This window comes from Bradysia coprophila, unplaced genomic scaffold, assembly GCF_014529535.1.
Source record: "Bradysia coprophila strain Holo2 unplaced genomic scaffold, BU_Bcop_v1 contig_415, whole genome shotgun sequence".
Classification (NCBI taxonomy): domain Eukaryota; kingdom Metazoa; phylum Arthropoda; class Insecta; order Diptera; family Sciaridae; genus Bradysia; species Bradysia coprophila.
In genome coordinates this window covers 1,445,246-1,470,743 of record NW_023503670.1, presented here as the reverse complement: position 1 = coordinate 1,470,743, position 25,498 = coordinate 1,445,246, and the positions used below count along the sequence as shown (strand labels likewise).

Below are 25,498 nucleotides of genomic sequence, written 5' to 3'. Positions count from 1 at the left end.
TGATAGTCAACTATCAAGTTGATAGTCAACTATCAAGTTGATAGTCAACTATCAAGTTGATAGTCAACTATCAAGTTGATAGTCAACTATCAAGTTGATAGTCAACTATCAAGTTGATAGTCAGCTATCAAATTTGATAGTCAACTATCAAATTTGATAGTCAACTATCAAATTTGATAGTCAACTATCAAGTTGATAGTCAACTATCAAGTTGATAGTCAACTATCAAGTTGATAGTCAACTATCAAGTTGATAGTCAACTATCAAGTTGATAGTCAACTATCAAGTTGATAGTCAACTATCAAGTTGATAGTCAACTATCAAGTTGATAGTCAACTATCAAGTTGATATTCAACTATCAAGTTGATAGTCAACTATCAAATTTGATAGTTGACTATCAAATTTGATAGTTGAATATCAACTTGATAGTTGAATATCAACTTGATAGTTGACTATCAACTTGATAGTTGACTATCAACTTGATAGTTGACTATCAACTTGATAGTTGACTATCAACTTGATAGTTGACTATCAACTTGATAGTTGACTATCAACTTGATAGTTGACTATCAACTTGATAGTTGACTATCAACTTGATAGTTGACTATCAACTTGATAGTTGACTATCAAATTTGATAGTTGACTATCAAATTTGATAATTGGCTAGCAGGAGATGTTTACCGGTTCAAAGCTGGACATCGACTGATGGAATTGTTCTTTCCACTTATTAAATAAACTCTATCGAGAACATACTTATACGATTTACACACACTACGCAACCAAATCAAATTTCATCAAAGTAATCTTTTTCGATTGAGGCTATAATCAACAGTGTAAAATCCTGTTTTTCCTGGATAGCTTCCAGATCCTTCGTCCCACATTGCCCATCTTCGAACTTAGCCTCGAGATTTTAATTCCACATATTTAAAAAAAAGATTCATCTAAATTGCTTGAGAATTACTCAAGTTATCGTGCCTTCAACGATTTTTTGTCACCCACATTTAACGTTTTTCATACCATTTCATACATTTTCAATCATAGTGAACTTTTTTGTCACCCACATATTTCGGTATTTTCTGGTGTAAGACCCTGACTTTCAGGCAAGGGAATAAAAGGAATGCGCAATTTATGAGAAAGCAAGTCAGCTTCATAATATTTTTGAAACAACTGCAAAAATTGATTGAGAAAATCTGTGTCAAGGGACCTGACCCACCCAAACGGTGGGGCCTAGTTAGATAAATACGCAATTTGACACATTTGAAGTACAGACCAAGGCTGTAAAGTTTTGGGGAGGTCACACAGATTCAGATGCGCGGGTGAAACACCACACTTGATGATAACATGGCGGGTTTCATACAAAGATTCACGGCCTGCGTGACCTCCCCAAAGTTTACAGCCTTTGTACAGACCAATTTACTATTGAATTTATTATAAAATCTGTTACTTCTTTTGGTCAAATACTTTCAATACAAATTCATATCGAAATCTTGTACTTCATTGTTTTAACAATAATTTTACTAAATAAGACTATGTTAATTATATCTGATCGATTGCTTTTGTCGTCGCTGTCAGTAACAGATGACAAACCCTTTCCACACAAATTCTTTGATGCAAGACAGAGACCCAGTGGCGGGTTATGCCATGGGCAATTCGGGACTTTGTCCTGGGCGCTGGAAAAATTGGGGCGCTGGAAAAAGATATGAGCAAAAAAATGACTCTAAAATTACATAGGAAAATTTGAAATCGAAAATATCGCGCCAAATTTAGATCACTCTAGAGTGATTTCGTTATCAATATTTTAATGAAATTTAAACTTTTTATAGCCATGGCAGTATGGCAGTATGTCACCTAAATTTTTACAAATTCTTCCAAGTCTCATTTTTATGTTGTATATTTTGTATTCATATACTCTCAAGTAATATTGACAAAGTCGGGTTTTAAAAAGCCTGGCGCAAAACTTGAGCCCAAAAAATTCACTTTAAAGGTGTTTTGGCTAAAACCATAAAAATACAAACTTTTTTCAACAAAAGCAGAAGATCTGTCGATTTTTTTATCATGAACACATACCCTAATATTTTAATACTATCACCCATCAATTTTTTATTCTGAGTTGATATAAGCTTGTCCTGCAAATTCAGGTGAAAATCTACGAGTTTCTGAAAGTATATATATGTGTCGAAGGTCACCAAAAAATACTTTATGTACTTCAGTGCGTATTTTATTGCTTCCGTACATAAAATCTTGTTGCTAACTCGTGCCTATTTTGCGCATACGATGTGTTGTCAACCTCGGCTTCGCCTCGGATTGACAATTTTCACATCTATTGCGCAAAATTTCCATTTACGCAATAGTTAGCAAAATAGCTATTAAGCTATTACAAGTCCGATGAAAGTATGAAAAAAGTTGAAAAATATTTCCGAATTTCGTTTTGCATGATCATTGTGAAATTCAAAGTGAGCTCTAAAAACATGTGACCTTAAATATTGTCTTGTGAATCAGGAAAAAAATGTAACTTTGTTCGACTTAAAATCTTTACAGTGACCCGAAATTTGGTAAAATTAGAGTTTTTTGAAGCAAGTTGAAAAATCAATACTTCTGAGATAGAAACTCATTTTTTATATTTAAGATTGATTAATAATAACTAAATAAGTCTCTTTTTTTGTCGTGTACACAATGTTGATTTTCCCACTTGTCTCAAACATATTTTACTGATATTTCGAACCAAGGTTTCGACAATAATTCTGATGTAGATCGGTAGTTATGCTGGACTTTTCTTTTTTTCTTGTTATCATCAGTGCAGATTCTGTGACTCTAGTCCGTACTACCTCCTTTCACTCATGCGAAGAAACTGTCTAACAAAACAGGAAACAAAACACCAAAAAACAGAACAAAATTGGCGCTAGATTTTTATTTGCCAGGGGCGCTAGAAACGTTAATCCGCCACTGCAGAGACCAGTTGTCTGAGTTTCAATGGTTTCACCACAAACACACAAATACAATTTCTCGAAAACACACACATACAAATTGACTTTTATATGACGTTTGTATGGAGACTATGTGGACTATATGGGTTTTTCCAACTTTTGAATATTCCATTCTTATTTTTGGGCCATTATTAGCCTATAACCAAAATTTCTGGAAAATCTATAGAAAATTTCCTGGTACTGGGTCCATTTTTTCATAGGCAATTTGCATTATCTGAAACAACGAAATTTTGCATTTTTATATGGAAGAACCAGGATTTTAAATTCAATATCTTGGCCAATTTTGAAGCTGCAGTAACGTGTGATAGCTCGTTGAACTCGTATGGATCCCTAGGATTCATTGGAGCCAAGGGAGAGAAGTCAAAAAGTTGCTGTCCCCATTTTTTTTTTTTTTAAACTTTTTTGGTAGTGAGCTTGCGTCACGCCCGCTTATTAATTGAAGACACATTGATGCGTCTATCTCTAGGATTCATTGGAAACTAAGAGTAATTATACCTAGAGAGGAAATTTCGAACAAAATTACGTAAAATATGTGGTCCCAACATAATATACGAAATTTTTGTTGGTATATGTGTTTTCCCTCTTAATTAAGAGGGCAAATTATACGAAATGTGTATCTTATACGAACTGATGTAGGAACCGTCGTACAAATTTCCCCTCTAGATATAATTACTCTTAGATTGGAATATCCACCGAAATTATTCAAATTTCATCTATAGATATGCATTGACCGGTACAAAATTATGGTTTCTTCGTAAACATAAACGAAGAAACCATAATTCATAAGTCAAAATGATTTCTAGCAACGCACTGCCCTTTTCATTGCGCCACGGGATGCAGACTAGTAAACATATTATAATGACGGGATGTTTGTCTGTGGGTAATGATTTTACCGGAAAAACCTGCTTTTACTGCCTGTTGTAATGAAAGTTCAGAGCAAAAAAAAACACATTGTAATGATTTTTAAAGTATTGAATTTGTAGATATAAAAGCCCGCGAATGGAAAGTAAAGTGAACGATGTCTCGTTTTCATCAGAGAAATGATACCAATGATACCTACATGGCGTTGCCGCAAGCGCGCCATCTAGGTATCATTTCTCTGGTTTTCATTTATTTTTGTTTATTTTTTACAATGAATTCGCTGGAAAAGTGCACGTATAGATTATAATGTTCAACAATATAAAAGCATATGAATCACTATTTATACGAGCATTAAATGATAAGGTGAAGAAAGTCGATGAACGAAATTTTGTGTTGAAACAAACTCATACGAAATCTATTGCTAGGGATAATTGAATGTCTTTGATAAATTCATTTTAAAATAACCGGATGTTGTGCCCTGAAATTCGATTGTTGAAACCGTTGGAAGACACAAAAATCGTTCATCAACATTGCTCCCCTCCTAATTCGATGACTTCGCGATATAATAAGATATTGCACCATAATTAACTTGTTTTGTACGGTTTTAAGCTCTGACTCCGTAGCTTTTGTGAATTTTGTGCTAATACAAGCATAAGTTGAGAGATGGAATCAAGTCAGCAGAAAGAAAAGTTACGAGACAAAATACAAGGCATAATTTTCGGTAGATGCACAAATTGATTGAGCGATTAAAAATCAAATCAAATGACGAAATTCCTTGAAAACAGGCGCCGCTCTGGGTGATGCTTTCGGATTGGCTACAGAGTTCATGAATAAAGAAACAGCACGAAAACTCTACGGCGATGGTCCGATCAAATTTGGATTGGCAAAAGGGTAAGTATGAGCATATTATCAACGTTTCTCGGACAACTTACCTCTCAAAATCTCAACACCAAAATTTAGTCACGAATTCTACAGAGATGGGCACAGATGCCGATGGCATGAAAATGACTTCACCGATGATACTGGTTAGGAAAATAATACCTGATACCGTTGTGGAGGTCTAATGTTTGAATTTCCGCAGATCAAATGCTGTTGATTCTGCAATGTTTATTGTCATCGGATGGACTTCTTATACCTCAGGAATTCGCATATAGCCTTAAAGAATGGACCGAAATTGGATTCCCGGAACTGGACAACAAGACATGCTGTGGTGTCGGGTTTACAGTTGGCTGTGTAATAGGACACACCCAATTCGAAACGAATCCGCACAAAGCTGCACTCGACATTTGGCAAGCGAACGACCGCAATCTTGCAGCTAATGGCGCTGTAATGAGAACTTCTGTATTGGGCATTTCGCTATTCCACGACGAATCGCATGTTGTGCGAAATGCCGCTAATTGTGCGAAGGTAACTCATGCCGATCCACGATGCATTTTCTCTGCTGTAGTCGTATCGGTACTCATTTCAAGAATGCTAAGGATGGAGATTGGGAGTACTCGAAAGTACAATATTCCGGACAGCGAAAAAGAGAAACTGTTGAAACTTATCAACAGCGACGCAACTGAAAACTACGATGAACCGACTGGGACAGCACTGAAAAGTATTCTTTCTCCAAAATCAGTGCAGAAAGACAAATCACGAAATATATTACAGTCGTTGTGGTCTCCAATAGCGCGTAAATTTGTAAAGAAACCGGCGATGGGTTCGTTCTCCTTACCAAGTCATAGACCCATCGATCCGTTACGCATACAAACACCGGCGGTATGTTCAAATGATCCTGACCGGTTTTCTACAACACTATGCGGTCAAAATGATCTCTTGATGAGAATGATCGAAGAAGTGGTGTCCGATTACAGCTTTCTCATCGACAAACAACAAACCCAGTGGAATGCGGACGTGGAAAGAATGTGTCCTCCAAAGAATCTGCACGATTTGCAATTGGACGAGCGACGATCCATAGGCTACACCCTAAAGTGTGTGGGCTCTGCTCTATTCTGTTTCAGCCGAAACAAAGCTGATGATATGAAGAGTGGTGACTTTTTCATAAGAATAATTACCGATCTAACGTTGGAAGCTGGTGATGCGGACACAAATGCCGCTGTTGCTGGAGCTCTTCTGGGATGTCGTTTGGGCTTCAAAGGATTGCCCAGCCAATGGCTGAATGGGCTTAGACATCGAAAGTTTCTGATGGAGATTTGTGATGAATTACTGGAGCTTGTCATGAAACAGCTGTCGAAATCGAAACAGGAAATCCATGGCGCACAAGGACTTTAATAGAATGCCTTTTCTATTATACATTTTACAATTTCCATAAACATGACGTCATATTAATTTACCACTTGAACATTTTGCTAATAAAATGAACCGAAATGGATCGTGAAACAAATTTCAGTTGTTGTTTTTTTATTAAACTTTATTCTTGCAGTTAATAAAGACGTGGATTAAATGGATGTTATATTTGTGACAAATTGAAAGTTAAAATGAGAAACGTCAACGAATACTTATTTCTTAATATCAAGGATTCGTATACTTCGATTATGATTCCTGAACTTCTGGAGCTATAAACTATAGGCTTTAAATCCGTTATCTGTTTATGAAACTCGGTCCACCTTCCGCTGGACCTGTTTCATACAAAAGCACGAGTGTATTAGTTTATCAGTTTTACCTAGGCATCGTACGAGACGATACACATAATTATCTAATATCTCACGTTGCTATCTCATTTTATTATTATCAGAACAATGTGTTTGCTGGAACAGTATAGGAATAGTATTTTTCGTACCAATACAGGAAATGACGATTTTTTCAGGAAAATTAGGACGTGTGCGGGAAAAATCCATTTCCTGTTGACGAAGGGACAACTGAAATAGACAAAACACATCAATTTACGTGAAAATATGCAAGGTTCTGAAAGAACCTTGAAAATATGCAACACTTCACATTCACCATATTAAATTTGATCAATCGTATAGTCATGGAAAAATTCATTCAAAACCGTTCTCACACGATAAATCGTAAAGAAATGATTTTTTTCCCGCACGATATATCGTTCGGGAAAAACTGACATTTCTCAACGAAAAATCATGGCAAAATACTATGTCGTATTTCAGTTGTATCCGGTGCACAAACGAATTTTGTTAACGAAAATTCGTTGAAATAACTATAGAACGGTCTTAGGTAACCTGTCCTTCAAACATAATCTGTTCAAAAGCATTTCAAAATGATGTGTTCATTTTGGAACGCCAAAGCGTTTCAGAATGATCTGTTCATTTCAACATTTCAAAAAGCCTACAAAGAGTGTTTCAAAATGATCTGTTCATTTCGCAACGCCTCTACAAAAAAAGTGTTTCAAAACTTTCTTCTTGAGGTAAACTTTCAAGGCTTTCAAACTGGTTCATACTGGATTTATTACAACTTCTGAGCATATTTTGATTCAGTACATTTTTAACCATTTTTTTCTTTTAAAGTGTGAAGTCGTGTGAAGTTTGATTTTGTAACCCGTAATTAGGGAAAAGCCAAAGCACCAAAGCCAAAGATTCTTTGGAAAAGCTTTTTGGAAACTAAAGCTCCAACGTATGTATGTAATAGATTTTCGTATAATTCTATTGCATTTTTAGTACCTTTTGTCATAAAATTACTAATGTCAGCGCTCTATTTTTTTGTGAGCCAACTTCACGGATATTTTACCAAAGTGAAGTTATATCACGCGAAAATTGAGCGCAAAGAATGATAAAAAGGTAGCACCTCTTCAGGCCAACCGAGGTTTTCTATAGTAAACAACAGTTTTAACGATTAAACCGGCTTGCCTTGCTCAAAAGCTTAAGTATACAGTAAAATTAGGTAATTCAAACACAGCAAAAAAAAAAGTAACAAACATTCATCTTAACATAGATCGCATTCGCATACACAATCACAAAGCAGCAAAACACACGTAACATATGATTAATAAAGCTGTTTAAACTCGTACAGATTGCGTTATGCAGGAGAGTATCATTTATTTCTGTTCGACGGTCAGTCGCCGCATTTTTTTAAATTTTACGAGTGTAAAGCTTGTCTTTAATAGTTATTTACCTAACGCACGCTAGAAGGCTTTTTTTTAGCGAATTCTAATAAGTTCGCATAAGTTATTTATGAACAACGGAAAAATGTAGTTGGGTGTCGGAGAGAAATGTGTTGAGGATGCGGAATTTTATTGTTATTCACGAGTTTTTCGAATTTCATAGCATTTTCAGGCAAATTGTTATTGGTTTTATTCGATTTTAGATAATTTTTAAAATTTTCTCAACAAAGGGACGAAAAATTTAAAAAAACATCTTCATGCGGGTGGAATAGTAGCACTAATGCGTGTGGTTGTGGTAGTGGTCAAACCGTGAAAAGTCATGAGTTTTGTTTGAGTGGATGAGCTGAAAATCAGCTGGACTCTAAATTTCATTGACGTCCACTGTATCTTTTCTTATTTGTACAAATTTTCATTTTAATATGGTTCGTAACATTTCATTTATTTGTGGTAATGGCAAATAGATTTACCAAATATAGACAAAGATACACAACTCAAACTTGTCGTATAAAAGCGGGTCTTCCAGTTTCCCTACGACAATTAGAATGAATGAATATACCGGTTGTCGTGTTATTGGATGAAAACGTGGAAAACGTTAATATCGTGGTAGTGGAAAAAGCTGGCTGTGGGTACGGTTCATGCAACAAGTCGTCTAATCTAAAATTAGTGATAAGAAAATCAGTTTGTTATACACTTTGCATTGCATTGCACACATTCAGTTTGTTGATCCGCACACATTTCGTGAAACTTTTTATATGAATCGATTGAGTGAATGTGGAAGATTTTGAATTAAGCTTTCTGAAACGGTGAAGAGGTTAGAAAAGGTACAAATTGATCTGACAAATTCTTGAAAGGTAAAACGAAATTGAATAATTAATTGCAAAATGTGTGACATCTGAAAGAAATGTTTGTTCTAGTGATACCCTAATCAACGATGGCTGGCATTTCTTCCATTTTAAATCCAATCGTTTTGCAAGAATGTGCGAGAAATTGGCTAAAAGAAGATTCTCCGAATTTTGATCTGCAAGCGATCATTGCTGGCGATCGAAAAGTGACTGCCAAAATATTTTGTAAAAGTTCAGGGATCTTGGCTGGTGTACCTTTTGTAAATGCAGTTTTTCGAGAGCTAGAGTGCTCAGTGGAGTGGTTGTATGAAGAAGGGCGGTATCTTGATGTGTCAAATGGAATTATAGGTATAAATAGTCAGATGTCTGTGAAAGGAAAAAGTTATTTAAATTCACTGTCAAACACCTATAGAAGTGGCTCATATTACTGGTAAAGGTCACTGTGTGCTACTAGCCGAACGGCTTATCCTCAACGTGTTAGCAAGATGTTCGGGAGTTTCTACTAGAGCTGGACGTATTCAGAAAAGTTTAACCAAGCAAGGATGGAATGGTTCACTTGCCGGGTCACGGAAAACCACACCCGGATTTCGACTCGTCGAAAAATACGGTTTGATGGTGGCAAATGTCGATCCTCATCGTTATGATTTGGGGAGTATGGTAATCTTAATGTTAAGCGATGCGAGTCATCTACGAATGCATTTTGTGTGTAAAATCTTCTTAGGTAATGTTGAAAGATAATCACGTCACCATCAGCGGTTCCATCCAGAACGCTATCGCCAAAGTGAAAAGTGTATCAGGATTTGCGACTAAAATCGAAGTTGAGTGCAGAAATATTGACGAAGCCTTGAACGCAGCAGCTTCATCCGTTGACATTATTATGTTGGACAATTTTACTCCCGCTGTAAGTTCAAACCACAGCTGAGTCTAAAATTTATAGAAATCATGAATCGCAAACAATTACAGAACCTTGAAGCTGCATCGAAACAATTGAAAGCTAATTTTCCGCACATTCTCATCGAAGCCTCCGGGGGTATTACAGAGGACAACGCTCAACAGTATGCAATACCATCAGTTGACATTATCTCAACGAGTTCGTTAGTGCAAGGATATGAAGTGGTTGATTTTTCCATGAAAATTTCTCAGTAAACAAAGTTTTCGGTTCGACTTCACAACTGTGTGATGATAAATTTACCGGCCCCAGCTATTTTTAAACTATAATTTTAGAGGTCGCTAGACTTTTATCACTTTCCACTTATCATCATGTCTCAGTTGCAATCAAAGATTAGAATGAATGTTAGCCTAGTTAGTCTTGACTTCATCATGCCATTATCTCTTTTAAGATAATTATATCATGTTCATTGCTACGGTGAGGTGCTGAACAAAGCAATATCGAAAAGTTTTTATTGGATGCAAGATGAAAGTTGAAGCTTACACTTTGTAGACCAATCAAAAATAGCCTCCCGATATTTTGCTTCTCGTGCCTGATGCTAGTATGCAATTGTATCGCTATTAAATGAAAGCGATCGCACAAACATGTTTCACAAATTTATTTCCGATCAAAAGTTGCCATATAATTTGTCTACTTTAGTTGTTTTAAAAGCATGAAGTGCAAACCACTTTTCTCGTGTAGTGAAGTGGCTGGACTTCAGTAAAAAATATAAAAGTGCTGCAGATGAAATTGAATCAAAAATATGAAAAATCATTAAAAAGAATCGTCAATCCAATCCAATTTTCGTCATAATTTACCTGATTGTCATTTCGCTTGAAGCAGACGGTAAGATTGTATGGAAACTCAAGGAGATCTCTTATAGGCTTTGCACGTTTCACACATCCCTTGACCATACCTAAATAGATTTCCTGCTCCTCTTTCGTCAATTCGGCAAAATAGGCAGACATTTTACCCAGCAGCAGTTTATTTGATTTTTCTTCCAATGATTCACTCAATTCACCAAAGCAACGAAGATAAGTTTTAATTGCTGTGCTGTTCGGTAGATGTTCCATATCTTCGCTCATTTCAAATTCGATTAACTCCTTTTTGTCCACTCCACTTCTTTCGTAACAATTTGTGACAATATGGTTCAAGTCGAAGTGCTTAACAACCGTCGTGAGAGGAGGAAACTGGAAGTTTTTTGTTTTTATTTTTAAAAATATCATTAAAATTGGAGACAAATTACCTTATCCGTTTTGTAGGCATATATGAATAATAAAAAACCGAACCACATGGAAGTTCTAACCAAAATCATAGCATCGACATTTAATCCTGAACTCTGAACACTGACCACTCGAACGCAACAGAATATTTTTCGACAATTTATCCACTATATATACCGAGCATGTAGTGCTAACGAATGCCCGGACATTAATTGTTGGTTGTCATCATGAGTTGTGAATATGAATCTTTACATCGTTCCGTTTACATTTCGGGCACGATACGATGGAACCGTACTCATTTAGTGTTACGATTGCACTAAATGAGCACTTGAGTTTAGTATCTAACATTTAAAGATTTGATCGGAAGGCAGGGAATTACCCATTGATGCCAACGTTAAAGCTCGCTTCCGGTCAAATTAAACATTTAAAACCATATCCGAAAGCTACTCTTGCATAAAATGTGTCTTATATGTGTGCAAAGACTTTTTGCGGATCTAGATTTCCAATCCACTGACCCAATTATCTTGAATTCGTTTTCTGATTATTAGAATAGAATCAGTAGCTGTAATCCTGCCTCAATAATTTTATTGAGTTATAAACATAGACTGTGAATTACACCAGCTCAGCGAATAAGTAAACTATTTATTACATCCTCGATGTACAATTTCGAACATACACCTCATAATATTTACCTAATATCACGACGAAACTGTAACGTCAGAACGTGATACGAGTCGACAATAGCATCTTGCTTAACTTAGTACCTTAGTGCAGTTTTGAAATGTCGATTTTTTCAGCACTAGTTCTTTTCCTTACGAGCGATATATTTAGTATGTTGTGTTACAAGTATTGTAATGTTGATTTTTTGAGCACTAGACCCAAGTTTTCCTTACGAGCGGAGCGAGTAAGGAAAATTGGGTCGTGTGCTGAAAAAATCTCATTACAATACGTGTAACACATCATGCTTTGTGCCAACCGAGAATTGAAATAGACAAATGTACAAAAATTCAGAATTTTCATTGTAAACAATCACTCTTCGAATTTGATCGATCACGTTGCTTTGCATTTTTTTAAAACGAATGCTGTAATAACTCATACGAATTTCATTTCAACACTGGTTTGAGTGTTGTAATAAGCCATGAAAACGGGTGTTGTAATTTTGGACATTTCAATCTAGTTATCGATATTGAAATCCGTCGTATTTCAATTCTCGGTGGCACAAAATATATTATACAACTCGAGATCATAATTTTCGAAAACTGCGAACTTTTGTTCCCTCTGTTGCATGAAACGTTGTATGAATTTCGGTGCAAAGTACTTGATTAGGCTCACGACGTCTATTATGACACACGGCCTGCGACACACATCTAGAGCCTAATAATGTACTTCGCTCTCGATGTCATAATAGTATGTTGTGTTACAAGTATTGTAATGTTGATTTTTTCAGCACTTTCAGCACTCGCTCCGCTCGTAAGGAAAACTTGGGTCGTATGCTGAAAAAATCTCATTACAATACGTGTAACACATCATGCTTTGTGCCAACCGAGAATTGAAATAGACAAGAGCACAAAAAATCGTAATTTTCATTGTAAACAATCACTCTTCAAATTTGATCGATCACATTGATTTGCATTTTCTCAAACGAATGCTGTAACAACTCATACAAATTCCATATCAACACTGCTTTGAGTGTTGTAATATCACATCAAACGGGTGCTGAAATAAATCACTTTACAACCCTAAAATTAGTGCTGAAAAGAGTCGTATTTCAATTCTCGGTGGCACAAATAACTATTGAAGAACAAGGTCACAACTGAAGCATGTGAAAACAATGAATTGAGTATCATGAGCCGCAAATTTACAGTAAATTACAATATTTCGTTGGGCATGCACATATTCTCTAATTTATGAGCTCAATCACATAACTATTGAGGTCACAGCGTAGTTCGCCTAATGTTTACTTTGTTATACATTGTCTTAAAATATAAGACACTAAATCGCAATCATGACATACAATTAAAAGCAATTTAGATATCATCAGCTAGCTTATAATTTTATTTCAAAACAAATTGCAAATAACAGAAAGGGATTGTAAAAAGACTTGGCGACACAATAATTTCGGACCAATGTGTTACTGAAACCACTTAAGCACGCGAGTGTAGACAAGTGTATTTCAACAAATCTGAGTGATGGTCAATTAGAGATGTGAGCGCTGGCCGAATTTTCGAGCAGTTAGACTTTTAAACCCGACCCGAACTGATTCTGGTCTGGCCGGTTTCTAATTCAGTCGAGTCGGATCTGGTAGGGCTTCAACTAAAAACGTGTGGCAGACCCGAAGGAATTATTGAAAATTGTAAAAATCGCGCAAAAACATTTTCCAATAAATGGAATCTAACATCACGTTAGCCAGTTCAATGTTCTTGAATTTTTTTTCGAGTTTCTGGTTTCGGACGGGTTTTTGGTTCTTTCGAATCGAAAAATTACGGGGTTTGAAAGTCTGAATTCGGGCGGGTTCGGGTCTGGCGGGTTTCCGAAAATGGCAGACCCGCATATCTCTATGGACAACTGACATTGATGAAAATGTTGCAGTGGCAAACTTGTTGTTTAGAACTCAATAGCAATGTGCATTCGTGCAAGTCCATGCGATTGAGACTGAATGAACTATTGATTGATATTGATACAAATTGCAACATTGTAATTTGTAACGAATGTTAGATGCTTGTTTGTTGTTTTGTCGATATTACGTTTATATTAATTACGAGGTAGACTTAAATGAGGAAGGCATTTAATAACCGGATATTTACACTTAGCTTACAAGATCGCTACTACTTCTTGACGTAGAGATGAGAAACTCAAAATGATCAATGAATCATCAGATACGAACAAATATGAATTTATAGATTCCACCGGCACGGGTTCTTTACACATTTGTGGACATAAGGGTATTTATGGCATATGCATTTTGAAAGACTCGGTGGGCACCCGATTTTTTTCTTCTTCAGATTTCAAGTTATAACACTGTACTCACCATACCGTATATTCACCGTACTACGCATAGGTATGCCCACTCATCTCTAATTCATATAACTGAAATTCAAGCTCAAGCTTTCTAATTGTTTTATTTCTTTCTCATTGCAATACCGACGATAGGTCGTCTAGGCACATTTAGCAATGTGTTAGAATCCGTAGCCAGCCATTCATCGGTTTCGGTGCATCGAAAAACAGTAAATTTGTGTACCGTTCTAGCCAATGCCAATTTCGCTTCTAACAGGCCAAAACGAGCTCCAAGGCAATTTCGCGGACCTGCACCGTTTTTCTTTGATAAATAATTTCAACTTTGGTTTCAAGGCTCACCTTGCCCAAATGGCAAATAAGTGTATGGAATCAAATTGTGCTTGTTGTGCGGCATAAATCGTTCTGGATCAAATTTGAATGGATCGGGGTAGTATTTCTCATCGTGATGAATTGCATAGATTGGTATGTGGACCAGTTGCCCAGGATGTAAAATTATGTCCGTGTCACCCAATTTATATTCCTGTGAAACTATGCGCGTAGTTCTCTCAACCGGTGAGTGATGTCTCAGAGTTTCCGATATGACTGCATCCAAATATGGTAAGCGACAGAGTTCATCGAAATCTATCGAGCCATTTGTGTTGAATGAGGAGTTAATTTCCACGAACAATTTGTCTTGTACGTCAGTGTTCATCGCAAGCTCATATGTTGCGTAGATGAGCAGACTTGCTGTTGTCTCATTACCAGCAACTACAAAAGCAACCGTCTGCGCAATGATTTCGTCTTCGGTCAACGTTTTATTTGGGCTACTCAATCTAACGTTCGTCAGCTCTGACTCTTTCTCCCCTTAAACAATTTGGTGGGCATTAGATAAAGAAGTAGATTTCGTTAGACCATTTACCTTCAACATGATGGGATTCACTTTGTTCTGCGTCCATTAATACTTGCAAAAAATCATTGAATTTTTGTTCGCCTTCCTTTCGATATTTAATCATTTGTCGGACTAAATTTACAAAATAAAGTCGACTCTTGCCTGAAGAGTTCTTCTCGGTTGTTACACCGATCGTTTTGAAAATTAACTTCGGAATCAATTTGACCAAAAACTTTTTAATTGAATTACTTTCCGAAATTCTTCTCGCATGCACCACAAATTGATTGTCCAGTCCATTTTGTAAATTCAATCTAACTGCGAATGCCCATAAAACTATCACTTCCAAGGCCAAACATCCATAAAAATCCCTAATGTTGACATTAGACGTTGTCTGAATGATATTCTCCAAATGCACCATAAAATCATTCACACAGCTTTCAACGAACGGATACATTTGCCTTATCTTGCCAGCTGTGAACGTTGCAGCAGCGATCGACCGAATCCTTTTCCAATCATCGCCGACAATGTCTGCTATATTCATTTTTAAAACGGGATGTAAAGTGCCAGATCCGTATCTTTGCGGAAGTGAATGAAAATCTTTGACCAAAATAGTTTTGATTAGCTCTGGCTGACCTACTACTAGAACTGTTTTGTTGCCTTCGTAGTATCTTCAATGAATGAAAAATGCGTTCAAATTTGGTATAGCTAGTTGACGAAACTAAATCGTACCCGTATAAATTGCCATACTTTCGGTAATACTTCAGTTCCAAAATGGTTCTAGGAGTGAGTAGAACGTCTAATAAATTTCCGAAAATCGGAAATGGTATTGGTCCATTGACTCCTCTGATTTTCCAATATTTATAATTTTTGGAGAAACTCCTATAAGAAGCAATCATTTTACTTAAACGCTTGTATCACCCTTCTAGGAATTGAACTGAATTCATACCAATAACCATAGCTAATGAAGGCCAATAACGTCAAACAGATTAAAAGAAGCATTTCTGATCCGTCAGATCATTCGCTGACAACTATCGATTTAGTTGTGTTATATCGAAGTCAAAGACAGATTGAGAATACGAATTCACATGCTTCTGCTATTAAAAACCTTTCAGTTTAATAGCTAAATAGAAATTGACCAAGACCGATGCTTACATTGAGGAAGACTTACGAGTCGTGACAATACGATAAAATATATTTTTCACGCTTTGATTTATCGTGAGATAATCCTGTTCCGCTGTCGCATACTTCCTGCCATTTACCTTGAAGACTTGAAGTGCCTAGTATTCTTGGCTACGTTAAACTCATTTCGATAAAAGTCGCAAGCACTTTTTTTTAGATTATAGGCGTTTCAAATGAGTACGGCAGAAGTCACTGGTTACATATATAAATGAGTTGTGAATCTTCGTGATTCGTGAATTGCGAATACTGACGTGATTCCTCATACTTTATACTTTAGTATGACGCGAAGAGATTAACGTTACTCTTTGCTTTCCTCACCTCTGCACTACAGGTACGGTGAAATTTTCCTAGGTTCATCATAATTCACGACTCAAACTCGCCTCTAGCTGAACGAAACTCGGACGATGTGGGTTGGATATGGGTCTGCTCATTCGTACTTTATTTCAATTTAATGAGAATTACTTCGTATGTGCACAATTTAAAATTGTTCGGTTAATTTTGTACGACACTCCAGGCTACCGGTGTTAGTAAGTTACTGGAAATTAAGTCTTTTCGGCAAAGGCAGTCATGAGTGTGTAAGTTAAATCGATCTTGCCGCCAGCACCATTATGAACCTCTCCATTCTTTTCCATCGTCATTTCGAGACACAGATCGACGAATTCTTCTGTAAACTCTTCTTTTTCCGTTGGCGACATTCGATGCAAAAATGGTATAATCGATGAGAAACTCTCTGCAAACGGGCCACATTAACTTAAATCGACTTATTTTGAACACAACATTACCTTTGAATTTCTCGACATCATCGACAGCTACGTATTGTTTTCTCATCTGAATCTCATATCGAGTAAATCCGGCGTTTTTCAAATATTTCTTCAGTAAATATTCAGGATTCAATCGTCGATAATATGGTGAAATGTAATCATCAGCGTCCTCCATGTATTTCAACCATTTCTTGTCCATCTTGCCGTATGCATCAAACACAAAGCAATCCGTTATAATGTACAGCAAGCAATCTCCGTTTGGTTGAAGTAAATTGTAAATATTCTGTAGAGCCCGTTGTTGGTCCGGAACCAAGTGCAAACACAGAGTGCTTGTAATATGATCGAAACATTGATGTGTCGCCAAAAAGTCCGTTATATCGCCTCCAATATCCAGAACTTCAAACGAAACATTCGGAAGTTTGAAATGCTCATTTGCGTAATTAATCATTGTTCTGCTAATATCAATTCCTACCAAGCGAGAAAAGCCTTCCGGTAATAGTGTGGAGAGTATAACATCGATTGTAATGTTGCCACCAGCACAACCGATGTCCAGCAATGAGTCTTTTCGATCATGACGAAAGCGAATCTTTGCTTTATATTCGTCAAAAAAATTTTGCATATCAGCTTTGAAATGCTCCGCTTTGTGATACAATTCTGGATCATCCATTTCTGTGCACTGACTGAGTAAGTAATTCTCTTTTTTTGTAAGTAAACGCTTCAGTTATCATTAGATAAGCAGTAAACACTTTACATTATCTCAGTTTTTTTTTTTCAAATTTGGAAAACCAAGGCCACCAATGTAGCTCTCTAGCAACCACACACTAATTGTTTACAAAATTAGAGAGCCTAAATTCGGACAGTATCTGCTTACAAATTTCATTATTTGGGAAGTGTATGAATACAGTGTAATAAACTTTACAGGCGGACACTGTCCGATTTTTGGCCTCCTAATTTTTTAAACAATGTGTGTGCGGTTGCTAGAGAGTTGCCTTGAGTAAACATTAGATTTATCAGAGTTTTAAAAGTCATCGATGTTTCCTGTCCAACTAAAAAAAAACCAACTGTAACCGCTTAATGAATGAAAAACACCTTAAATTATGCAAAATAACTAAAAAAACATAGCTAACGCCGACCCGTACGAAACACCTATTCGTATCAAAAGCCTTTACTGTGAAACTCTTCATTTCTTTTACTTCATTCTCTACTGAAAAGCTATTCGCCCTTTAAAATCACTTACATTATCTTTCTTTGCCTTGTTAGCATATACAAATAAATTGCCGGAGGCAATATAGACAGCCCCGTACGAAGTCAACTTTCATAAATTCCTATTTAAACAACTATACCGTTATATTTACCTATATTTCACTATAAATAAACATTTCACAGAGGAATATGCTATTATATAGCTCTATATGCCTGTATATAGCTCAATATAGCTGTATATAGGTATATATAGATGTCCATATATGGAATCCCTGAAACCCCTCACACTTAACACATTATTTCCATGTTAACAGAAACACTCTAAGTACCATTTTTCCCAATATATATCACTTTTATTAAAATCCAATATGGCCACCGGCAGCCTTTTTGTTAGGAGACCGGAAATTTCAAAATTTACTCGAGATATTGACAAAATACTCCACGTTCACTGTACGGCCGAGTAGCCAGATAAGAGCTCACTCCAAGAGACCTAGCTCACGCTCCGGAGAACATAATTTCAAAAACTTTTTTTTCCCTGATTGGTACGGTCAATAAACTTCCATAAACTTTTTTTTTGTCGATCGGTATTGTAAATACCTTTTATTTGACGTATCAGTTACAAGTGTAACGTTTGAATGTCCGGAGATATCTTCGAAAAACCGTAAAGCACTTATTGGGCCACAGCTCGGGAAGGGTCGATCCAAAATCACTCATCTTCGAACTTAGTCTGTCTTTTGACATTACCAAACGGGAAAAAAAAGAATTTTCAAAATCGGATGCGTTTTACTAAAGTTATCGTGCAAACGGACAGACGGACATTTTTTTTCACTGATTTGGCATCTCTAGACAACCACAATAGTTTTCCCCTTACTCAGGGAGTCCAATTCGACGTGTTACGGACTTATGCGTAAACGCATAAGACCCCAGTACTTCGTACGGGTCTAAAAACTTTTTAGAGAAAATAGAAATCTATGAAACAGCCCTTCAAATTCACAGCGACCTAGTAGAATGACTTTGCTTCAAAAAACTTAAAGGATGTCTGTTGATAGTTATGAAGCTCCTATAGCTACACAGCAACTTAAACCTAATAAAAAATTTCCCATAAAAAAATGTTCTTGAGACGTAATTCTTACTCGTGGTACTAAAAACACTTCTATGAGGGGTCGAATAAATTTTTTTCAAGCTCACCGTGACATGTATCGTTGTATTGCTATTCAAGTATTCATTGTCAGCTTGAGTAAGTGAGGGAGGATCTAGTGATGATGGATGTGGAAATAGCGTATAAGGAAAGGGAGAAAAGTGACGAAGGTGGAAGTGGAAGAGCGAGTGGAAGTGGAGGACCGAGTGGAAGTGGGAGGAGGAAGCAAGAAGAGGAAAGGGACTATACGAATTAGCCGTTGTTCAAAGGTTCGGTCCGAAATAAACACGAACGCGGTTGTTGATGATGGGCGAGGATAACGAGGAGGACTTTTTAGATGATATTATCGTCCAAAAACGATATTATCGTTTTTTGAACAATATTATTGTCTAAAATTTGATATTGCGATACTTTTCTAAAGTGATTTCTGCTACCCGAGCGGTGTTTGGTGGTTGAGTGTGTTGTGTGTGATAAATACTCTTGAGACTAGGGTCACATTATTGTAGAATTTGAAGTGATCAAAATTGCCGATCGCAAGCAAAAATTTGTAGACATTCATCCGTTTTTATGCATTGTTGGAAATTATCGTTATTGGCCAAAAAGCTGGCATCCTCCAACGGCGACCGTTGCCTTATGAGGAACTTATATTATTGATTATTAAAGTTTTGTTCTGTGCAGAAGCGTCATTTCCATGCTGCAACGACGTTTGGAAGGAAATGGGACTCTTTTCAATAATTTTTTTTTTATAATTTTCTAGGGTAAGGACATTATTTTGAGCGAAACAAAATTGTGGACGTTCAATGTACTACCATTAAAATAGCTTATAATGAGAAAGTATTTCACTATTTTTATGCATCGTTCTATTTGAAAAGCTTTCTGGACCCGTACATAAACGTTCATAAAATACCGTAGAGGTTTTCTGAACCACCATCGCTAAGATAAACAACCAAGCAATTATCTTGTTAAAGTATTTATTTAAAAAAAGAAAAACAATCTAGAACAACTAAACATTATAATCTACAACACAGCAGCGAGATGCAGTCGAAAGAAATTAGTTACTGTGCGAACAATTATTATACCTTACTTAAATCGTAGAAAATTCTGTTTTACAAACGAAAGAGGATATGAAGCTAAAATGAATGGAAATGAAAAGTTAAATTGAATTAAATTCAAATGTACTAACTGCTGCATTTAATTGAATGAGATTCATTTATTAGAGCACTAAGCACAATGAAAAGGCCAATATAACATCTGTTTCATTAAAATAGTTCAATATTTTTGTTTTGGTTTAATGAATATAACTTCTTGTTCAACATTTAATTTTAACGGTATTTCTCCTTCTTCATTACTATGTTACGATAGGTATGTCTTCATCTTTAGATTTATAATCTTTTCATAAAAAATATATTTTTGTCTGTTTTCTTGAATACTCTCACGGTTTAACCGCTGTTGACTTAAAACATTCTTTTATAAAATAAATCACACTTTATGTTCGCTTCTCGTCACAAGCAGAACTACCACCGAAATCGGAATCCTTTAAATTTAACTAACAAATCCTGAGTAAATCTTTGCAGCCGCCTCGTCGAATTCGAATTGAACAATCTTCAGCAAAACACAACCGCTTTGCGAGTGGAAAAGAAATCGCAGAGAAGTTTTGATTCGATTTATTCTCTCTAGGTGTAAATTGGATTGAACCTGTTTAATTTTGGTAGCTTGGCAAAATATGCAAAGAGCTGACTTTTATTAAATTTTTCACAAGGACTCAACTCAACCTTATTACATTCGGCATCTGTTATTGACGATGATGACAAGTAATGATGAGATCGGGATAGTCTTCTCTTACAGCAAAATGTTTAAACAAATGAAAGGGAAAGACTATTTCTTCAATTCTAGTAGGAATGCTCGATTTAATGTTTAGTATGAGCAAACCAGGGCTACCAGATCGTTTTAAAATCGTAATAATGTTCGCATGAAACACACACTAGAAGTAGTAGATTAAATCCTTTGTTTTTAAGTTTTTATTTTGCTAAGTGTGACGTTTGAGCCGAAGGCAAGGGATGCAACCACACAAGGCAAAGTAAGAACTGTTAAACAAACTTAAAATTGTGAGAGTTCTACAATGGATCGTAGTAAAAGTAATCTAAAATTCTGGGTTAGGTTCGAAGTGTTTTTGTGTCAATCCAATTTTGTGATTACGATCGAGACGATTTCTGATTCAGGTGATTCGGAACCATTCCAACCGAGAAGGTTTTTTTTTAATTGCCCTCGAACTCTGTGGAGGCGCTGACGAGACTTACTTAGGTAAATTTTCATAGGTTTAGCATCTGTGTTCATTATTTTTACTTAAAATTATAATTTGTTACGAAAAAAAAGTTGTTTATTTTTCTGTTTTGTTTTATCGAACCGTCCGTCGTTCTCAGAACATTTTAAATATAAATTTTTTTGTTTTACGAAAAAGTTAGAAAACGTTTCTTTAGAATATTTCTTTGTTTTTTTACAAGTTATACATAACAAGGTTTGATTTTGCTCGTTTAGAGGTGAATATGATAGGCAAATTTAGTGGAAGGTTCACGAAAACCACGTTTTTTATTTATTTATTTTTAAATTATTTTGTTTTTAGAATTGAGGTTTGTCACTTTCTACGAACGCGCACGCACACATTGCGCTAAACCATACAAATCACTAATTTTAACAATGAAAAATGTATAAATCTGGATTCACAAAATTAATTTTAACAAAAAAGGAAATTTTTTATGTCGTTCAAATATCTGATGGAATCCGTCGTCTATTTTAGGGAGAAATTAAAACAAAAAACAAAATTTAAGAAAAAATCCCGGACAAATAATTAAACTCTTTTCAGTAAATTATCTCTAACACTTTCGTTCATCAATTAATATCAGCTGTAACCGATCTAAAATCACTTGTCAATTTGCTAACCATAATTCGTAACTGAGGAATATTAATTTTTCTTTTCTACTTTCAACTATTAGCCAACATGTTTTAAAACAAAAAAAAAAACTTTAACGGGAAGAGAACTGATCAATCACAAAAAACTATACAAATAACATTTTTCCGAAATGAATAAGACCCCACATCAAAAATATCTCAAATATTTTTCAACTCAATTTCGATGTACGTACGGAATACATACATCAGCTTCTTAACATAGTAGTAAGCGCGCCTTCGTAAACCTAAAAAATAGTCAGACTTTTGTAGCGGTGAGTGTTGATGTTAACTTTCACGATTAGGAATTTTCGTTAGGAAACGTCTCGGCCAGGGCAATGGCCATTCGAAGTGATTCGGTACTTGGCCCCGAACGTTTCGTTCGAAATATTTGTAGTATGTGAACCACCATTCTCTGGCCAAATAGTTATTCGGTCCAGCTTGCTGTAAAATAGAGACGAAACGTTAAAAATTTTCTTTCTATTTTGAATTGGTCGAACGGGTGGCAGACGGATTTCTCTATTACTTTCCGAATTTTTGGCTGGTGCCGAGGCTGGTGCATAATAATGCTTACAGAAGGTGTCTACAATCGAGTATTAGACCAAAATTGTTTTTACTGAGATTCACACTCAGATTCGAACGCATTAGCATTTCACTAAAAGACAAGTTTCTCATCATAGTGTCGAGGAAGCACCTTTCGAAAATTATGTTCTTGCTGGTGCCTGGTTGTCTTGTCATAATTTTATTTCTTGGTGGAAATAGTAAGAGAACAGAAAGGAACAATTTGTCGTTGGTTAGTGGAATGCATGATGTTCGGGTTATGTATCGAAAGTTTTGTGTATTAACGTGGTACGTGGGTCAGGCGTTGCATCGAAATGAACATAATTTCAAAATGTCCAGTAAAATGACCGTTTTACGATAGGCGTATAGGTCAGAGTTATTTACGTCCCTCGCTTACAGTTTATATATGGGAAGGGAGACAGAACACAACCCGTACATGCAGTAAAAATTTGCACTCAATTTGGTCTTTCGATAATGTCTCAATTAGGAAGGGTTCATTCGGAAAGTAAAATTCGGTCCCGATATTACGAATAACGAATTACCTTCAATAAGAAGCAGTTATTGGCAAGTGTGTGGTATACCCAAAACAGGCGTGTAGTAATATAGTAGGCAATAAGTACGTCTATCGTGTAATGGCCATGAGCGACTAGTACCATCAAAACACCGACAAAGGCGTTCGTCCATGCAATCCAATGCAAAATGTAAAAACGCTTTTGCAGATCTGAAACAACATTAAAATTCACAGTTAAATGACAATCATTCCGAATCGAATGCCGATGAAACTCACATTCTGATATTGTTAAATAACCTAACACCAGCATAACCGTATGGCCACTGTAAATATAATCTCCGCAAAATGTATGCTTTCCATTAATTGACAATCCGAAACCAGACATCAACTGAAACGCTCGTTTTGCAATTATTAATGGCGTTGTGGAATTCGATAATTTTGGACTACAAAAATATGTGGTACTGGATACGGGTAATACAGTCACGTACATGGTTATCGAACGTAAGAAGTATAATATTGACATCATTAGGAAGATTCGACGCATTACTATGAATCTGAAAGAGAAGATAATTTGTTAAATTTTGTGAAAATTATTAAGGTCAACTGACGCTCGGTCTCACAGTTAGACTAATTACCTTTAAAAATGGAAATCTGAAGAACTTAAAAGTTACGTGTATCATCCACTCACTCATTTCCATGCACCTCATACGTACTCACTTCATATCCATTCATTCACTTTCTCTGTCAGACGCTCTGATAGAGCTCACATCTGTAACATCTCATTAGTTCAAAGAAAGGAATTTCTGGACGCATTTTTTCGGATCTATTGCGATTCAATCCTATACAAATTTGAAGATGTCCGAATCATCACCTCGTTCACGCAGATTGTTTCGGTTGCGACGCCGGTGATTAAGCCTCGAAATGGCATTTCATTCACTAAGGACATTAACATTCACACAGTCAATCAATCAACGCTGTTATTTACCTGACAGCGACAACATTCTTTTGGACTGGCCGAAGTTCTATCCTCCCATCGCACAACCTATTGCACCACCATATTCCACCCTCAAGCTCGCAAAACGATTGGACGATTGGATCGTACAAAAACAACCAAAATACAATACCCAACAAAAAAGCAGTTCCTTCCATTTTCACATCCAGCCTCTGTATTAAAATTCCTGAGTATGAAAATGGGGCCACTGTACCAGAGAGTCTATTTAGGTACATTCTGCGAAAATAGCGTTTCTCCGTCCATTGTGACTTTTGTGTCATTTAAACGTCTTTTTTCAGGAGATTCATCAAGATAAAATGACACAGACAAACTTCCATGTCCAATAAAAAATGAAGAGGTCATTGCTCTCAACAAATAATAACTGTGTTCGTATCAGAGCGACTGGAAGGCTTAAGTGAATAAAGACTAACTCTGTTTCATATTAGGAACCCGATGTTGTTTGGATCGATATTTTGTCATTCTGTTCGATGGGATTCTTAGTAACACAGGTCATTCTTACTCCGCTCTCGACTTCGCTTCATCAGCCCAACGAACTGTGACACTGAACCTGATTAGGTCTGGCTATTTATGTAACGACCAGTAGGTAATTTTGAAATTTTAAAGAGCAGTTTGCTTGCGCCATGAAAAAAGATAACAAAATTCTGAAAATACGTTCTCGCAGGAGTGAATGTACATACAAAGTACAATAAAAATGTAGTATGGCATCGATCGTAAATAATATGCAAATTTAGATGCATATCGTGAATTCAATTAGTAAATGAATATTTGCTTGCGGTAAATGGTTTCAGAGATTGTCTAATGGGTGTTCTAGTTTCTCGCAAATAATGGGTATTTGTGTGTGTACGTTACATAGTGTACGCTGTGTCGAGACGAAAGTAATAATTTTAAAATTGCTCGCACCAAACCTCGATGCACAATATCAGTTAAGGTTATCGAATGAACGTAAATTGATTATCTAATATACTAAAACTGCATGGAAATAGTAAAATTGTGTTTGTAGATGGAAATTTTTGTAAAAAAATTATTGTCGTCATTAAATTGACAAAGTTGTTATATACCACGACGATAACAACCATACATTATTATTACGACAACGACATTAACTGCGGGTTATTATTTGCAAAATTCTTATTCAAATTACACCAGCAGAGCCCAATGAAGTGTTTTGAATGCGAACAAAATAATTCATAAATAGAAATATGTCAACGAGACTCTTTGTGACTTGTTGTGTAAAGTCATTCCATTTCAATTAATATATTAGCGGAGACAAGGGAAACATTTATACGCAAGCATCAGGTGACAAATAATAGATAACTGTACGAATTAGCATGTGTCGATTTTGAAACAGTTTTGTTTTAAGAGGTTTTAGTGTGGGTGAGTCATACAATTTAGTTCTTGGTTTTTTACCT

At 36.1% G+C, this 25,498-nt stretch overlaps 6 protein-coding genes across 11 annotated transcripts in view; 2 read left to right on the top strand and 4 right to left on the bottom strand.

Annotated features, from left to right (window-relative positions):
- Nucleotides 1-4,137: 4,137 nt before the first annotated feature.
- Nucleotides 4,138-6,220, top strand: LOC119082395. Its single transcript, XM_037191924.1, has 5 exons — nucleotides 4,138-4,208; nucleotides 4,455-4,566; nucleotides 4,631-4,736; nucleotides 4,806-4,870; nucleotides 4,927-6,220. The coding sequence occupies exons 2-5, from the start codon at nucleotides 4,509-4,511 to the stop codon at nucleotides 6,117-6,119; spliced, it is 1,422 nt and encodes a 473-aa protein (XP_037047819.1). The 5' UTR covers nucleotides 4,138-4,208; nucleotides 4,455-4,508; the 3' UTR covers nucleotides 6,120-6,220.
- Nucleotides 6,221-8,525: 2,305 nt separating this feature from the next.
- On the top strand, nucleotides 8,526-10,725 carry LOC119082397 (nicotinate-nucleotide pyrophosphorylase [carboxylating]-like). 3 transcript variants are annotated; one of them, XM_037191927.1, is made up of 5 exons: nucleotides 8,526-8,756; nucleotides 8,810-9,090; nucleotides 9,155-9,404; nucleotides 9,469-9,648; nucleotides 9,711-10,725. In XM_037191927.1, the coding sequence occupies exons 2-5, from the start codon at nucleotides 8,837-8,839 to the stop codon at nucleotides 9,891-9,893; spliced, it is 867 nt and encodes a 288-aa protein (XP_037047822.1). In that variant the 5' UTR covers nucleotides 8,526-8,756; nucleotides 8,810-8,836; the 3' UTR covers nucleotides 9,894-10,725. The 3 variants fall into 3 exon arrangements, with proteins under 3 accessions (XP_037047822.1, XP_037047821.1, XP_037047820.1); XM_037191926.1 differs by having other exon boundaries at nucleotides 8,546-8,756; nucleotides 8,820-9,095; nucleotides 9,160-9,404; XM_037191925.1 differs by having other exon boundaries at nucleotides 8,550-8,756; nucleotides 8,810-9,095; nucleotides 9,160-9,404.
- On the bottom strand, nucleotides 10,280-11,089 carry LOC119082398. Its single transcript, XM_037191928.1, has 3 exons — nucleotides 10,922-11,089; nucleotides 10,494-10,865; nucleotides 10,280-10,413 (listed from the first exon to the last, which is right to left on the bottom strand). The coding sequence occupies exons 1-3, from the start codon at nucleotides 10,988-10,990 to the stop codon at nucleotides 10,393-10,395; spliced, it is 462 nt and encodes a 153-aa protein (XP_037047823.1). The 5' UTR covers nucleotides 10,991-11,089; the 3' UTR covers nucleotides 10,280-10,392.
- A 2,909-nt stretch (nucleotides 11,090-13,998) lies between these two features.
- Nucleotides 13,999-16,039, bottom strand: LOC119082306 (cytochrome P450 3A8-like). Of its 2 annotated transcripts, none has more exons than XM_037191800.1 (5): nucleotides 15,728-16,039; nucleotides 15,511-15,660; nucleotides 14,812-15,449; nucleotides 14,253-14,756; nucleotides 13,999-14,201 (listed from the first exon to the last, which is right to left on the bottom strand). In XM_037191800.1, exons 1-5 carry the CDS (start codon nucleotides 15,778-15,780, stop codon nucleotides 14,017-14,019), a joined length of 1,530 nt encoding a protein of 509 aa, XP_037047695.1. In that variant the 5' UTR covers nucleotides 15,781-16,039; the 3' UTR covers nucleotides 13,999-14,016. The 2 variants fall into 2 exon arrangements, with proteins under 2 accessions (XP_037047695.1, XP_037047696.1); XM_037191801.1 differs by having other exon boundaries at nucleotides 14,253-14,759; nucleotides 14,830-15,449.
- Nucleotides 16,040-16,388: 349 nt separating this feature from the next.
- LOC119082399 (juvenile hormone acid O-methyltransferase-like) lies at nucleotides 16,389-17,409 on the bottom strand. Its single transcript, XM_037191930.1, has 2 exons — nucleotides 16,743-17,409; nucleotides 16,389-16,690 (listed from the first exon to the last, which is right to left on the bottom strand). The coding sequence occupies exons 1-2, from the start codon at nucleotides 17,386-17,388 to the stop codon at nucleotides 16,503-16,505; spliced, it is 834 nt and encodes a 277-aa protein (XP_037047825.1). The 5' UTR covers nucleotides 17,389-17,409; the 3' UTR covers nucleotides 16,389-16,502.
- A 4,090-nt stretch (nucleotides 17,410-21,499) lies between these two features.
- LOC119082332 (phosphatidylcholine:ceramide cholinephosphotransferase 1-like) overlaps nucleotides 21,500-25,498 on the bottom strand; it is a 36,812-nt gene continuing 32,813 nt past the window's right edge. For all 3 annotated transcript variants that reach the window (XM_037191839.1, XM_037191841.1, XM_037191840.1), the window contains exons 4-6: nucleotides 23,354-23,631; nucleotides 23,109-23,287; nucleotides 21,500-22,449 (exon numbers count right to left, since the gene is read on the bottom strand). In XM_037191839.1, coding sequence (XP_037047734.1) covers nucleotides 22,294-22,449; nucleotides 23,109-23,287; nucleotides 23,354-23,631 — 613 coding nt within the window. In that variant the 3' untranslated portion in view covers nucleotides 21,500-22,293. The remainder of the gene's footprint in view (nucleotides 22,450-23,108; nucleotides 23,288-23,353; nucleotides 23,632-25,498) is intronic.